The following is a 17350-nucleotide window of genomic DNA, read 5'->3' as shown; positions in this document are numbered from 1 at the left end:
AGTCAACTCGTGATATTTATATTAATTTTTTGTCATTTATTTCCACTAATGCCCATTTTTCAAGTTTCGGAAACCCAGATGATCATCTCCCCTGAAACTATATCCTTAACACCTGACCTTTCCATAAAATTAAACTTTTGTAGCTGAGAAGCCAACTTAAAAGTCTAGTAGCCACATTCCAGGTTAGAAAGACGAGATTCATAAATCATAAACTGGATACTATCGACTACCACCACAGTAGCTTTAAGACGCACTAAGAGACTGCTGAGAGCCAGGCACTACAGTTATTTATCTTCACAGCAACCCCAAAAGGATGCTGATTACTATCTTACAAGTAAAGGGATGAGTAACAGGAGGACGAGATGACACAGAATGTAAATGGCAGAGGCAGTACTAAGCCTGAGGACCTCGGCTGAGGTCTTCTATGCCTGTGACCCTCAGATTATGAAATGAAGAGCATTACTGTCCAAACGATTGCTCTAGGGCCACGGGCGAGTCAGCGGGAGGGCCAGCCAGCGCTGGAGCTGGAGGCCTTTTGCTGTAGACCCCAGTTCTGGATGTGTACGCCCTGCCTCTCCCAAGTCGGCCTCATGGAAACCAGGCCGCCACGTGGAAGGAGAAATGGGTACAGGCCGTGAGTAACTCGCAAACCTCACAAGACTACGTACTTTATCACCCACTCTGGCCTTGAAAAAGAGCTTGACTCAAGAGCTGCTGAAGAAGGTTTGTTCAGAATTACATGACTGGGGCCTACTTGCCCGCGACGGTTCTGAGGAGATGCTGCTCGGATACCAACTGAAAAACTGTAACTTTTATGTGGTGTACACTGGCCGTCCACTGAACCAGAGGATGCAGATTCCCTTGAACCCAGGTGATTGAGGGCTGTGTTTTAACAGAATTTGCAACAGAACTAAAGTTTAAACATTTGCTGGGGGGAAGCGAATCAAGATGGCAGAGGAGAAGGACACGGAACTCACCTCCTTCCACCAATACATCAAAAATACATCCACACAGGGAACGATTCTCACAGAATACCTGCTGAAACGTTTGCTGGCCTATGTATTGGCCTTTGCGTTAAAAAGAAAAAAATTTCTAGGGACTTCCCTGGCGGTCCAGTGGTTAAGACTCCGCACTTCCAATGCAGGGGGCGTGGGTTTGATCCCTGGTCGGGGAACTGAGATCCCCCATGCCACGTGGCGTGGCCCAATAAATAAACAAACAAACAAATAAATTGCAAGCCCAAGAGGCAAGGCTTTAAAACAAAAAAAAAATTCTAGGGCTGAACTTAGAAATCTATAACAAGAACTAGTATATGTATCACCTTTTTTTTTTTTTTTGCTTAAGAAGTACATTATCTTATTCCATCAAAATATTTTGAACGTAAGTGGCATGACAAATATATATTAAAGTCTCTTTAACTTTGTATCTGAATGTTTCATAGTTGAAAGGAAACTAAAACACAACTTCCAACCTTATCCCTGAGGCTCGGGTCATTAAACCACTCCAACAACTTTTTGCCCACTTCCATCGGGCTGCAGAGGAAAGTCCTATAGGTCAACAGGAAGTCCTCTATGAACGTCGGATCCACCACCGAATGCTCCTCCACCAAATGCATCGTTAATCTTTCCGAGGTGCCCTGCAACAATCAAAGGCGTCACCAGCATCCCGCATGAATGGCATCTATATGGTACCTTGATTTCAAACCTTCAGCCTAAGATGAACTGGACGGTCACGTACACAACAATGAGTAAGACTGCTGTTCTTCAGGAAAGATAAAGATTTTTTTACAACTGATAACATTTAAGGGAAGTTACGCCTAAAAATGGAGTGGGGGCATCTTACACCGTCCTAACGGGTACTACCTAAACCCTCCTGCCACGGGGCAGAGGCGTGTTTGTCTCACCTTGATGACGATGTGCCCCTTCCTTGTTCCCGTTCGATCGAGCTCTCGGTGTTCCTTCACCATGACGATCTCTCCTTCCTCTTCAACTTTTTGCATGTTCTTTTCTACTTGGTTGAGGATACGGCAGTAATCTTGCTGGGCTATGCAGACAAACTGGAACAAAATGTAAGTCACATGCTAATGATAAAGTGCTTGCGAGAGACCTAGTAGCAGTGCTAATGATTCAGTGTTTTAATTATTTAACGCTGACATTTTCCCATGTCTCTCCCATACTTTCTAAATGAGGGCAGTAATGAACCTTAATCGGACTTCTCTACTTTTTAATGTATTTCCTCCTTGGTCAAGAAAAGTTTCATTTTTAGAATATTTATATGTAGTTTATATTAAAAATCCTAACAATGAAAAATATAAGATAAAATTAGAAAAGTTCTTTCTCACCACTCCCACCCCTCAACCTGTGACACCCAGAAAACACTGGGGGAAGAGAGTGGACTCTCAGGATAGATATTAAAAAGAAAAAAAAAAAAGATTGGCTATATGTACATGTATAACTGAATCACTTTGCTGGACACCGGAAACTAACACATTGTAAATCAACTATACCAATAAAAATTAAAAAAAAAAAAAAAAAAAAAAAAAGAGCACACACAACTGTGGACAGAGCAGCAAAAAAGCTTTGAAGAGTCTATACGTGGTCGTTTAAGTATCTGTTAGAATTATGGCCCTATCAGAAAGGAAGAATATGAAAATAATTCAGAATAGAATGATGTAATAATGGATTGTAATCCACTCCATCAGGGTAGCCGCTGGGTGGTCTTTCTAGTTTCAGAATTGTAATGTGCAACCTGAATCCAGCAGGGGACTGAGCTAAGTGACCACGACTCTTTTTAGATTGTGATTTTTTTGCTATACTCTCAGTGGGCAGGTACAAACCTGGGACTCTCTGGTGCTTAGGAAATCCTAGCGTGCTAATAAAATCACCATAAAATTGCTTTTCAGAAGAAATTCTCTTACCTGCCCCAACCCTTCCTCCCTGTGGCTTCTAGGGTCAGGTGAACTGATTCAAACCCCAGCTTTACTACCTCTCACTGTGGGATCCTGGGACAATCACTCGGTGGGCCTCATTTTACCATCTGAAAAGGGGAGATGATCGTAAGAGCACCAGCCTCATAGGATCCTTGTGGAGGCTGAGTGAGATAATCCAGGTAAAACTCCTGAACTGTGCTAGATATACAGTACGTGCTCAATAAATTTTATTATTTAAAAAACAGATATTAAAACATAATTATCATTTAGTGGGTTTTAAAAATTTGAAAAGATTTTGAGAGCAGCAATTTAAAAATAAAGATGATCTTAATAAAAGATATCAAATTCAAAGATACCCAAGCAGTAGATGTAACAAATTTGCTAATTATAATTGATAAAAGAAATCATTTTAGAAAGTCTGTTCAAAAAAGGTCCACAAAACAAGCCACATATTCGTTAAGCTCAAATCATTATTCCTCATAACTGGTATGAAGGTTAATCCTTGCTCTTTTAAAGAAAAAGTTAACAAAAATATGCACATCAAGCCATTAACTCCTCCACGACCCCAAAGATAAAAAATTTCAGGGCTCAGGGCAAACCATGTAATTACATTTCTTAGTAGTTTTAAAGAAAGTTATGAATGAATTCTAGAAATCACTTATTACACAAATTAGCCAGAGGCCAGTGAGGAAGTAACAGTAGATTCGTAAATAAAAATTATTGTCTTCTCTGAATTTTGAATAATTTATTCTTATTTTAAAAACCTGTTAGGAATGAAGAAGGGATGGACATTTCTTTTTCTCCTTTAAGGTGAAAAGATGAAAAGAGGGAATGGTTAAATTATAATGTACGTAAAATAAAAGATGCTATAGGCATCTAAAATCATATTTTCATAGGACGTTTAGACTTCCGGCTCAATATTCATATAATACATTAATTGTTTTTTAAAAAAATGTAAAACCAAACATTGTAATAATGATTTTAATGACAATGATGACATTATTATTATCATCATGCTATTGCAGTAGCTTTACAGGAACTTTCTCACTTTATCCTCCCAACCAGCCTATGAGGAAGGTACTACTATTATCCCTACTGTACAGATGAGGAAACAGCTGTGCCTTCAGCATGCTAATATGACCAATGTCTCATAAGTACATGCTTGCTAATTTAAAAAAATTATACATGCGTATCAAAATCTTGGCATAACAAAAGGCTAATAATGATTATTTCTGAGCAATGCAATTTACAAGTGACTTTCATTGTTTAATATACTTTTGTATATTTTCCATACTTTCTGCATAATCAGTAAAGCTTTTTTTTACAGAAGTAGCAGCAGCAGTTCACACTCAAGAAAGAGCATACTATGATATTAAGTTTCTTCCATCAAGTTGATTGATATCATCTAACTAATTTTTCTATCAAGAGTTTAGAATCGGGCTTCTCTGGTGGCACAGTGGTTGAGAGTCCGCCTGCCGATGCAGGGAACGCGGGTTCGTGCCCCGCTCCGGGAGGATCCCACACGCCGCGGAGCGGCTGGGCCCGTGAGCCATGGCCGCTGAGCCTGCGCGTCCGGAGCCTGTGCTCCGCGGCGGGAGAGGCCACAACCCCGCTCTGGGAAGATCCCACACGCCGCGGAGCGGCTGGGCCCGTGAGCCATGGCCGCTGAGCCTGCGCGTCCGGAGCCTGTGCTCCGCGGCGGGAGAGGCCACAACGGTGAGAGGCCCGTGTACCGCAAAAAAAAAAAAAAGAGTTTAGAATCAAAAAGTTAAAATTCAAAAAGCATAGGCTTATGTTGTAAGCAATTATGGACAGTTTAATAAATTTTTTTAAATGCCAAAAAAACCCCTACAGACTCATATCCTTAACACTGACCACAGGTGTGTGTATGTTTAAAATCTATGGTCCTTAGTTTCTTGCCTCAAAAATATTTTTAATTTTTTTCTTTTTACAGGGTAGCAAAATTGTTCCCCAGGTCTCCAAATAATTTTAGGTGTTCTTTCTTATACTCATTTTTAGAGAACATAATTATATCATTCATCTCCTAAAAAAGAAATATATCCCTGAGTTAAAACAAGTAAGTAGAGAGAAAAAAAGAAAATGCTTTCTGAAGAGAAATGTACTAAAATTAATCTTCTTGACTAAGGACTTAAAGAAATTAGAATAAGTTTGATTTCAAATTCTTAGTGTCTAGACAGACATCTTTGGCATTTCTTCTGCAGCAAACTGAAATACCATCCAAAAAGGAAAAAAAAAAAAAAGGACTCCCAAACTGAATTTCTAATATGGCCATACGGAACTGCTATCTCAAAAGAAAGAAATTTTACAAGAAAACATTTATTTTTTATTAGCAAATTTATTTTTGCTTTAAGAAGTTTTTAGGTACAACATGAAATTTATAGGAAAAATATAATTTTTAATTGGTATGATGAAGCCAGTTGAAAATTTGTGAGTTATACACATAATTGTTTTAGTGAGGTTTTATACTTTCAGACAGGTGTTCACAGGTGAAAGTCCTGTATGATCTTGGCACTCTGATATGAAACGAATATTCAGGCAAGATTTCATCTATAAAAGGGCAATGATTTCATTTCATTTCATTTATTATGTCACAGGATAATTTTCTTTTGGGCACATGACCTCACAACTTTTATTTAGTAAAAATATTAAAAATGATAAAAGAATGAAGTTAAACTTTTATCAACATATAAAACAGTCAGCTTTCACTATATCCACGCAATTGCTTTCTCCTCCAAAACTACTGCTAAAATTCAAAGCATCACTAGCTCTCACGGTCTCAAGAAAACATGAGTCTAACAGATTTACCTTAAGAGGTTAGATCTGTTGAAACTGGTGCTTTGCCTCTGCAAGGGAGTTCATACCTAATTGTTCACACAGGCATCCAAGTGTTCCCTCCCCGCTGAAGGGTGCAGGGCAGGGCGAGGCCATGCCTGGGTGTCACTGGCAGGCCCTAGATGTAGGTGGGGGAGAGAGGAAGGGGAGACAGAAGTAGAAGAGCGGGAAAGGAAAAGAGGGACAAGAAGAGGGAAAAAGAAAGGGAAAAGGCGTGGATGGGGAACGGAAAACCGTGACCAATCACCTGGTACCAAAGGACGTCTGTGCCTGACCCTGCCTTTGTCCTTCAAACCCAACAGGGGACAAGGATGGGAAGAGGAGGGGACCTCGCTGGCGGTCCAGTGGTTAGGACTCCGCGCTTCCACCGCAGGGGGCGCAGGTTCAATCCCTGGTTGGGGAACTAAGATCCCACATGCCGAGTGGTGTGAGAGAGAGAAAAAGAAAAAGAGAACGGGAAGAGAGGCACACAGAAGGGAGCAGGGCAAAGCACAGTGCCGACCACTGAGCACATCACGGGACCCAAACAGACAGAAATAAATGTCAAACTGAATCCACTCAGGCTGCGTCCTCAGGCTGAACTTGGGCTCGACTCTATACCACACGACCCAAGACGTATTTTGGGAACCCACTGAACTGTAAGGAAATGAGGGCCAAAGCTAGCCAAGGGTGCTTCCTCTCGGTCAAGGGAACACCACTGTCGTTCATTTCATCCAGTAACCTCTGACTGTCTACAATGTGCTCAGTACAAGGACACCCTCGTGGAGATCACTTTATGGACAAGAATGTGATGCTCACTGTGTAGTTCTCCCAACAAGAGGAGGATGTGGCACGGGCACTTTCTGACAAATAAATGACATTTTAACAGAAATACACGAAAATGCTATAATTTAATGCAAATAAGCATCTGCATTAAAATATCTAAATTCATTCTCCATGCCTGTTCTAATATGGAGGGAGGGAACGCAGGGCCTGAGATGGGTGGGAATCACAAGGGTGATTCTTGAACCCCTGATTTCATGTTCCTTTTACAGCGTGTGGAGAGGCCTGCAGAGTGAGAAAGACTTTGTCTGGCAGACACTGCACCCTTGACCCTCTTTGTACATCCGGGAGACTCGTATCAGGAACTACAGGAGCCTAATACTACCCCAACCAGAGTTTTCGTTTTCAATTAGAGTTTCCTCCTGGCGTCTACCTTGATGACCATCACTCTGGATTTCCCGCTGAGTCCTCATCCAGTAGAGAGATGAACTCTCTTCCTTACATCTACCCCCTCTTCCTTTCCCAGGACTCCCGGATAAATATTTAATGTTACCTGCTACATCTGACGTTACTTCAGCACTCTTGGAATATTAAGTCATAATATTTTAATCAATTATTCTGAAACATTTCTATGCCTCCTATATCACTTCGGTCCCAAGATTACAAAATTTCTAACAAAAGGGGCTGGCCAATTATGAGGTGCTAATGTAGTAGCTGAATTCTCAGAAATAACATAGCTTTTATTCGCCCTTTAAGGACAGAAACAGACCCAGATGCTCTAGTGATCCTGACTTGCAGAAGGGCCCAGGGAGAGACTGAGAAGCAATAACAGGACAGAGACACCTTTAACAATTTTCCAGTTCGTTTTGACTCAGTTTGGCTTTACTTTGGGGGGGAATATAATTCTAAAGCTGAAATATCACATATGACCCCTTTAAAATACACATTTTGAGGCCAAATAGAGACTTTGAGATTTATGTACCATTCTGTTTTCCTCTATTTTGCCAAATAATTGAGAGCTGGCTATATTAAGAAAGCTCTTCTGGCATCACATATTCAAAAACTGCATTTATAGACTTTTTTTTTCTCTCTCTACGGTGTTCACTGGAGGAATTATTTAGCAAAATTATTCTCTAAGTAAGATGATTTTATTTATAGCCATGGTCATTTTTCTTTTTAGTAAGTAAAACGCTTGAAATGAAAATTTAAATGAGCACTATTTTATATTTATCAGACATTATAAAAATTCAATGATGTTCTTTTAGCATAAACTATATTCAGATGTATTTTAGACGGTAGACTAAGAAATACAAGGAGCACTTAACATTCATTAGTCTAAGTCAACCCTTTTGGTTTATTTATATTAAAATATTTTATCTTTCAAGGACAATTTTTTAAGACCTAAATTATAAATACTTAATAATGATAAAAGCATCTTAAATTTTTTTTACATTAACATAGAGGTTACCCGTTAGATCGATCTAATTAAATTTCACATTTGGTCTCAACATTCTCTCTAGTCTTTTATTAAATGCTTTTAAATAATGAATATTAACATAATATCAATACTGACATTGTTCTTTTTATTAGCAATCATTTCTTTACTATCAAGTGTTTCGACTGATTCATACCATGATTAATTTTCATGACATCTAAAATCAATTCTATATCTTGCATGTATTTAAATAAAAATACTGTGTAACTGTATCACAGCATCTTTACTAACCTACATATAGTTTCTTTTCATGATGGGCATTTACTTCCATATTTTTTGTTGACTAGATTATAAATTATTACTGATGGAAATTTAAAAATACCATATTTATAGAACACCTGTTTTTTAATAGAACACATTTACAGAATGCTTAGCTCTGTGGAGTCCAAGGAACTTTACGGGAGATTTGTTTTTAATTTCCTGGAGTGTGATAACACTAGAAGTCATAGTTCTCCTTTAAAATCTTCTTTATAAATCTAAAAGATGACCTGTTTATACAGGCTGAAAAATCTTACCTCAGCTGCATACGTAAGTGTTCTTTATATGAAGCACAGGATAACGACAGTTCATACCTGGCAGTCATCCGCCTTTGTCCTCATCACTCCTTTCATGTACTCCTTGTCCATAGTAGGAGAGACACCGAAGCTATTTCCCATACATAGTATTTCTGCTTTTCCATCTGGGTAAGTCACTTCCACAGAACCATTCAGAATCACTGACCAGGAGTCCAGCTAGTTCCAAAAAATGAAGACAAAGCAGAAAATAACATCATGACCGTGAAGCTGTAAATGCTGGAACGGTCCCTAAAAATGATTTAGATCTTTTATGTTTTAAAGAGGGAACAAATAACCAAGTATAGCTGACCGTTCGCCAAGTTCACAGAACAAGAACTAAAGCACAGCCATGGACCCGCGGGTTTCCAGGTGCCTGCACAGCACTCTGCTCTCCTAATGGCTCTGGCTACTCCTCTCTTAAACAACACTGGGGAAAAAATGTCTTCTGTTCCCCAAAACACATGTAAACAAGATAAAATGATCACCACAGCCTTGGTAAGAATAGCATTTTGTTCTGACAAGAGGCACAATATTATGAACGTTTAAGTTGCAAAATCCGAAAAGTTAAAATGTCAAAAACGTTTCTACCAGTATCATCTGGAATACTGCAAATAATAGAAAATAAAATAATGAACTTGGAAGACTCTGACACAACGAGTGCATCATAATTCCCAAATGATTCGATCTTATTGTTGCTCATGGTTTGTAAGGAGGAAAGCCGAAGAATGGGGTTTCTGTGCATCTGCTGCATCGAGCGAGGCTCGCATAGAGACGTTATAAGTGGCAGAAATATTTCCTAACCTCTTCACCGTTGTTTAACACGATGGTCCCAGCTCTTTCCACCACCGCAAACACCATCACAGCGCAGAGCTCCCGCCTCACCGACATCGTCATGTTGGCAAAAGCCGGCAGCTGGTGCATGAATTCAAGGAGTTGCTCTGAAAAGCAGAAGGTGTGTGAGAAAATGACCACCATTCCCCCAAACAAGCATTCGGAAGGAATGCTCTACAGACCTTTCTTTTTAAATGCCCTACAATTCTGCCCGTTGAACAGTACAAAGACGTGGAATTATCCTCAGCACACGCTGAATTTCTTGCAGGTATACGAAGAATCCTGTCACTGTGGAAATGGTGACATTTCCTTGTTGATTCAGGGGAAACAGGACACAGTGCCATTCGAATTCCAGTGGGAACGAAGAAATTAATAAACTTCAAATGGGGAATTTCTATCGAAAATGAGCTGTGATCTTATTAAGGCTTATTAAGGGATGAAATGATAAGCTGAAATGAAACAGAGCTCTGAGAGTTCTCTAGAAAGTCAGTAGGTCCGTTCCAGTGCCTCTGGGGCGAGTGGATGCCCAAAACACACAGCAGAAACAACCACCTTCACTCTAAAGCTACTCCAGGATTTAGAAACCAGGGAATATTTTCTGTGGGTCAGACAAATCCACAAAAAGTAATCCATTAACAAGCTTACAACATTATATGATAAAGGCGAATGAAAATGGATATATTATCTCTTATCCCACAGACTGACGAAGACAGAGTTTGCTCACTCTCCCTATTGGCAATGCTGTGGACAAACAGCTTCTTCTTGCTAAGAACGCCTTACTAAGGTCTTTCCTCACTCCTCACCATGGCTGTATGAGATGCATGGTTTCTTTTTCATTTCACAAGGAGGAAACCGTGCGGCTCAAAGGCATATAATTAGAAGTGGCAGTGACACGATTCAGGACTTGTGTGTCTCCATGCTCAGGCTGGACATCACAGGCGGCGATCCAGACCACAGGGCGTGTGTCAGCAGGTGAACACTTACTAGCTGAATTATTTGGGGGAAGTTGATTCATTTCCTTAAGGCGTGTTTCTCTCATTTGGAAAAGAATAAGATAATACCCACCTTCACTGGACAGTTCTGAGGATCAAAAGGAATGAAGATGATAAAGTCCTTAGCAGAGAGTAGATACGCAATACACGAAAACTGCTGTTACTGTCATTATTATTATATTCATGGTATCGTTCAAACTTCTGGCTAAGTAAAAATTCTACTACATTTTTCATGTCCGCACATGACACTGTCTCTACGCTCATTCCTTCTGTCTATTAGGATTTAGTGACAAGTTTTATGTTGTTGGATATAGTTTGTTAATTGCAAACACAATGTATAATATAAAGACATGTTCTGTGAAAACATTACTTTTCCACAAGGTCAGACTAGGTGGTGTTTTCTGGTCCAGCTTGGTAACGTCTGTTCTGCTTAGACCCTACGTCATCCCTCCCGTACAAGACTTTTCATTACGGGGGTGGCTCTGGTAATCAGAAAGAATAACAGTGACACGTGGTACCCAGGGATTCTGTCCAACAAGACAGCGTTCTTCAACTCGACCCAGACTGATGTGTCAGGACATCAATTTACTGTTGCCACCAGCATTTTTAAAAAAGAAGGAGCGAGAGTATCAAAGTACATCAGTTACAGAAAGAATAAGTTCTGTTGAATGAAACTTTCATTTCTGGAATGAGGAGACGTGTTTGTGTCCTGTCATAAAATACGTTTATACCTGAGGGCAGCTATAAGGCAATTCTGAATAGCACTGCAAGAGATGACCCATACCTACTATCTGCGGGAGGTGGGACCCATTGTTTTACAAATGCACTGGCTTCTTGACATGATAAAGGCAAATGAACAAATCGTGGTCCTCTGGCTGGCACATCCCCGTTAGTTCTGCTGTTACCAGCCTCTCTTTTCTTCAGCTATCACACCCCACCCCTCAATGTAAGGTATTAAAATACTGGCTATAGGTATTAGAACACACATTTCATTTTTTTCCTCTCCTAGTAAGAGCTAAATTTCCTTGGACAAGCAGAGATGCATGCTCTTAAGAAAAATATGAGACCAGAAATTAACTGTCAGAAATGTTCTAAATTTAACATGTTTAGACAGTAATAAAAGTCAAATTACCACCACACATGATAGGAGAATATGAAGCATATGAATATGAAGTATAAAACGTATCACTAATACTTGCAGCAGTGATTTGAAGTGCTTGCATGGACATCTGTCTTGCTTTCTGGCAGATTTCTACTCCATTATTGGGTCATGAAATCAATTTGTGATATATGAGTAGTGATTAACATTAAAAGATACAACAGAATAGAAAATATCTGTGTATCACATATAAGGATAATAATAAAGGAGACAGAGAAGTTATAATAATAGTAAATGTATATAATTCTTCAGGCTCAGTTGAAAAATTAAAACTAAACAAACACTTAACCAGACAACATCCAAGTATTTTTAAAACTCTCAAAGACTCAATAATGGTATCACTGGTTTTGTGATAGCTTCTATTCTATCATGTATTACACTGGAGGACTACAGCAATAAAAAAATAAAGAATTTATATCACCAATCTTTAAAAAAATAATAAATATAAAATGGAAGCATCTGACTATAGGAGCTCAACATAAACCCTGATGATGCCCCAGGAAGCATACAGAGTTACAGGGATTATGTCAGCCAAGAATTCAGAGCGTGGAATGAGTACTGAGATAGTTCCCAGGACGTATGGGGAGAAGCAGTGTGGAAGGGAGAAACAGGACAGCTTTATTCTACACGGCTTGGAAGAATCTGTCTGAATAATACATTAATGTGATCTATCTTACTTTGTTAGGAAAGAAATATTCCTGTTTATGAAAAATATTAGACATTCAAAAAAACTTTTTTCTAGTCAATGTAACACAAAGAAAAGCTAAATCATCAACTTACAGACACCAGAAGCTTTAGCCAATTCAGGAAATTCTTATCTTATTGCTTTGGTTTAATTTTATATAAGAAATAATTAATATTAAGATTTTTTTTTAAAAACCTGTGGATTTGTATGTGTGTGTGGTATACCAAGCGGGGAAGAAAAAAGGAATTCTTTGAAAGGGATCAAAGTAGTTCTCTACCTTAATGTGTCAAGGCCTCAAAACCAAAAAAATTAAATTTGGAACCATTCAACAATTGAGTACCTATAGAGTTATGAGTTGAAGAGCAAAAATCAATAATGTCCCTTTCTTCAAAGTACTGAAACAAAGGTATAACCAAGAATCTGTGGGAACCCAGAGGGAAATTTTGTAATTCCTGCAGTTTTAAAAACATGATTAAATATTAGCAATTTCTAAAAATTAATTTATTTATCTTTGGCCGCATTGGGTCTTCGTTGCTGCGCGCGGGCTTTCTCTAGTCGCGGCGAGCGGGGGCTACTCTTCATCGCGGTGTGCGGGCTTCTCATTGTGGTGGCTTCTCTTGTTGTGGAGCACGGGCTCTAGGCGCATGGGCTTCCATAGTTGTGGCATGCGGGCTCAGTAGTTGTGGCGCACAGGCTTAGTTGCTCCATGGCATGTGGGATCTTCCCAGACCAGGGCTCGAACCCATGTCCCCTGCATTGGCAGGCGGATTCTTAACCACTGAGCCACTAGGAAGTCCCTAGGCCTTATCTTTAGTGATAATGATTTACTATTTTAAATAAAAATATATTTGATAGGAGCAAGCATCTGAGTTATCACTGTTTACAAGGGTATTGGTATTCAACTACAAGTAATTCATCCAGAGATTATATCAACAAGCACATTAAAAAAAAATAGTGTGGTGTTCATTTGTAGGAATCAGCATAGCTCTTGCTTTCTAGAAATTCTGAGAGAGAAAACTTCTCAGATATGAAGTGAAAGTCTTAAATTTCCAAGAATAACATGCTACATGTATTTGAATCATCATAATTTTCTTCCATAACTACACTAACATGAGCATATATTAAAAAAAGGATAACCTCCATGTCAATCTGTTCATAAGCAATGTTCAATCTAATTTTTTTAAAACCCTATGAGTGGGCTTCCCTGGTGGCGCAGTGGTTGCGCGTCCGCCTGCCGATGCAGGGGAACCGGGGTCGCGCCCCGGTCCGGGAGGATCCCACGTGCCGCGGAGCGGCTGGGCCCGTGAGCCGTGGCCGCTGCGCCTGCGCGTCCGGAGCCTGTGCTCCGCAATGGGAGAGGCCACAGCAGAGGGAGGCCCGCATACCACAAAAAAAAAAAAAAAAAAAAAAAACAAAATCCTATAAGCAAGGATTCTTAAGATGGCAAACCGAACACACGTCCAATTTCATTCTCTCTTTAAAACTACAATAAAGAGATTATGAAAAAGAAGTAGGATCTTGAAATCAAACGTATGGTTACCGAAGGGGAAACGTGGGAGGGAGGGACAAACTGGGAGATCGGGATTCACACACACACACTACTGTATATAAAATAGATAACAAATAAGGCCCTGCTGTATAGCACAGGGAACTCTACTCAGTACTCTGTAATGGCCTATATGGGAAAAGACTCTGAAAAAGAATGAACATACGTGTATGTGTAACTGATTCACTTTGCTGTACACCTGAAACTAACAACATTGTAAGTCAAATATACTCCAATAAAAATTTTTTTAAAAATGAAAAAGAAGCGGGCAAGGACAAAGAGAATAAGGGAGTGGAATAAATTTTGGACAATGGAAAGCAGATGAACGTGTGGTATCAGCCTCGAGGAAGCTAAACCCTATGTCTTCAGGGATGAAACAGGAGCACACTTCACTTCATGCTGCAGAAGCCTCAGAAGACTTGTGACTAAGAGCACCTCAGGACCGGGGAGTGGACCAGGTGGAGGAGGGAGTGGGCTAACCTAGGGAGGAACAGGGATGGCCCTGTGAGAAGCAGCTGCGTCCTTTCCTCCAACAGAAGTCTCGAGGTTAATGCCCCCGGAAGGGTGACGGCAGAGGCACTTCTGCGCTGGGGGTGCAGCCACGGCTGGCTTCCCACCACCTCCTTCACGTCTGAACTGCTAAGAGGGTGCTGACAGTCCTTCCTTCCTAAAACAGCCCCCTGTTCGGTGGGCTCCCCCACTTCACTCCTGAGACCCCAGCAGGACCAAGGCTCCCTGTTTTGCTCCCACTGGTGCGCCAGGACCTAGGAAACCCTCGGTCCATACAAGACGCTCCGTCACATCCGCCGGTGACCGAACGCTCGCTGCATACAGCCGTCATCTCTGAACAGCTAGCAATTCCTATCGGTGGCTTTAGTTACATTTTGGATGCCTACTCCAAGGTTCTGGTTTTCCATCTTTAATTCCCTAGCATATGTGCAGAGCCTAAACGGTGTAAGGGTCTCCTCATACGTAATGCTGGCTCCCTCAAAACGCAAGCAACAAGCCACTCACATACGATGATGCCCATACTGTCCTATATCTAACCCCATTCGACCCAGTTCCTTGAATTTCTTTCAAATACATATTGGCCAAAAAAGAGCTGAGGGTGTGGAAGAGCAGATAATCAGGCTCAGGCACCGGTGGTTACAGATTCCACACCTACGGGGCAGAGGTGCTCTCAGAGGAAGCCGCTCTCACCCCCCCCCAGCATCTAAGGAAGAAGCAGGGCCCAGAAGGCACGCATGAACGCTAGAGCACCATTACACAATCAGCTCTTGCTCTGATGGCAAAGCTGGGTAACGGCGACCCCGAGGAAGGAAAAGGCGGACACCAAGCCACTTAGACTCTTAACCTTAGGGCGCACTGAAAGCCTCAACCCCCAGGTTCACGCGGGGCTCACTTGACATCCTGCTCTCTTCTTCCCGAGCCTCACCTTCCCTACGGAGCCAGAGAAGAAGAAAAGTCGTTCACGTGACACTTTTACCGACTACCACCCGACTGATGTTCACACAAAGAAAAACCCGAGCTTACTAGAGACGGTGCGCGCAAGACGACGAACAGAAGTGATGATGTCTGGAAGACTGTATTTATTTTTTTGTCCGACGGTAAGCTAGGAAACGGCTCATGTGGACGGGTTTTATTAGGCACTTTTATTAGTTGTAGTCTCCTGAAGCTATGGCCTGAGTAAAACTGACTGTTTCAAAAATGTTTTCAGCAACAAACGCCAAGGGACACTGATACATTAATGACCTTTCAGAGCCTACTATCCTTGGGCTCCACTGCATTACACAGTCTTACCTCTAAATTCTTTCAACTGCTATGAGATTCGTCTCCTCGCCCCGACTTACCGATGTCGTCGTCCGTCCTGTCAATGGGGTCCTTCTCCAGGCAGTCTCGCACGATGTCCCTGCTCATCAGAGGGTCCGAGGCTCTCTCGATGTCCTCTTCGTCATCATCGTCTTCGGAATCCACTGCTGTCTCCGGTAACCCACTCAGGTCCATCTCACCAGCCTCGCTTTCTGTGGCCTTAAAACAGACCCCAAATAAATAGACAGATGGATAGACAGACAGACAAACTTTCTTAAGTAAATCTTTTGTGCCCCAAAGAAATACAAACAAGTCTAGTTCGAAGTATTGAAATTTTCCATAACTAAGTTACATGTATTCAGTATTAACAAATAGTCATGCACTAGGCACTACAGCAAAGAATTACTTCAACAAAATATGAGTGATTTTTATCACTGCTGGAATTTGTAGTTAGGATTAATGACCATCAATAATTTTGATTACCTGTCATACGGCATTTGAAACATAGTAGAATAAGAAAAAGACAGTATCTGTTTTCGCTCCATTTTTCAAAGAGAATGGCTTAAGCTAAGAGCTGATGGGTGACAATTAATTCTGAACAATTCCTTCCCCCGAAGACGAGGTGTAGATTTATTAGCGCCTAGAAGACTGAACCACTTCTCTCTTATTAGACAGTCTTTGTGAAAAAGTGAATCCCAAATCAAAGGTAACCTGCTAAATATGCAAATAAAACATTAATAATTACTTTGATCACTCCAGTGTCCACTCTCCAACTATAAATCACCAAAGGCGTGAAAGACCCTACACGCCTGTTAGGTGACACAGTCTTTCCTCCCATTCCCCAACACCGCTGAGTGCAGCACAAACCAAATTTCAAGTAATCAAGATCAAGAAAGAACGAGGCAAAAGTAAAATTAGCTCAGGAATGTCTGAAGGAACCAGGTATAACGGGAATGAAGAGACAGAAGGAAGTCTAAGTATGCTACTGTCTTTATTCATAGCTGCAAATCTGTAGCTACTCTCCAGTGCTGAAAAAATGTTAAATGAATGCAATGACCCAATCTCTTAAATTTTTTAGAATTTGTTTTTAATTCTGGAAAGAGACACCAAGGCCTATTATGGTTCCGTGATTAAAAACAAATATTTAGTCTGAATCAAGAGACACAAATTTCAAAACGGTCTCTTCTGTTGAGCTATCTCAAGTATAGATGCGTTATCCTTTTTAGGTTCTTCTGTGTGCTTCTGTGATGATCATCTCAACGATCATGTACCTATGTATCACATTGGCCTCATTTGACATATGAACCCAGAATTTACTAACTGCTTAAGCATAGTAAGAATGAGTACAATTAAATACCAACTATATCCATTTTGAACATCATAAGCGTGGTTTTCCAGATAAAACAGTAAATGCTTAGAAACGCTTTATTATAAAACTATTAATTTTGTAGAAGACAAAGTTTACCAACTTCAAATAACTCACAGTCTGCGTGATTCTCAAAGACAATAAAGACGTCTTATTTTTAAGAATAGGCAAATACAGATTAAAATAAATAAATGAAAGATGAAAATATAAAATGCTGAACCGGGGCTTCCCTGGTGGCGCAGTGGTTGCGCGTCCGCCTGCCGATGCAGGGGACGCGGGTTCGTGCCCCGGTCCGGGAGGATCCCACGTGCCGCGGAGCGGCTGGGCCCGTGAGCCGTGGCCGCTGAGCCTGCGCGTCCGGAGCCTGTG

At 40.7% G+C, this 17350-nt stretch overlaps 1 protein-coding gene across 13 annotated transcripts in view; it reads right to left on the bottom strand.

The window, feature by feature from the left end:
- RAPGEF2 (Rap guanine nucleotide exchange factor 2) overlaps positions 1-17350 on the bottom strand; it is a 339240-nt gene that overhangs the window by 101352 nt on the left and 220538 nt on the right. For all 13 annotated transcript variants that reach the window (XR_008617729.1, XR_003680424.2, XR_003680423.2 and 10 more), the window contains 5 exons: positions 15657-15834; positions 9395-9531; positions 8612-8770; positions 1904-2056; positions 1472-1636 (listed from right to left, as the gene is read on the bottom strand). Coding sequence is in view for 10 of the 13 variants with exons in the window: in XM_024126687.3 (XP_023982455.1) it covers positions 1472-1636; positions 1904-2056; positions 8612-8770; positions 9395-9531; positions 15657-15834 (792 nt within the window). In the remaining 3 variants the exon portion in view is untranslated. The remainder of the gene's footprint in view (positions 1-1471; positions 1637-1903; positions 2057-8611; positions 8771-9394; positions 9532-15656; positions 15835-17350) is intronic.

The sequence above is a fragment of the Physeter macrocephalus genome, chromosome 7 (genome assembly GCF_002837175.3).
Source record: "Physeter macrocephalus isolate SW-GA chromosome 7, ASM283717v5, whole genome shotgun sequence".
NCBI lineage: Eukaryota > Metazoa > Chordata > Mammalia > Artiodactyla > Physeteridae > Physeter > Physeter macrocephalus.
Note: the sequence above shows the minus strand (reverse complement) of the source record. Positions and strands in the feature narration are given on the sequence as shown.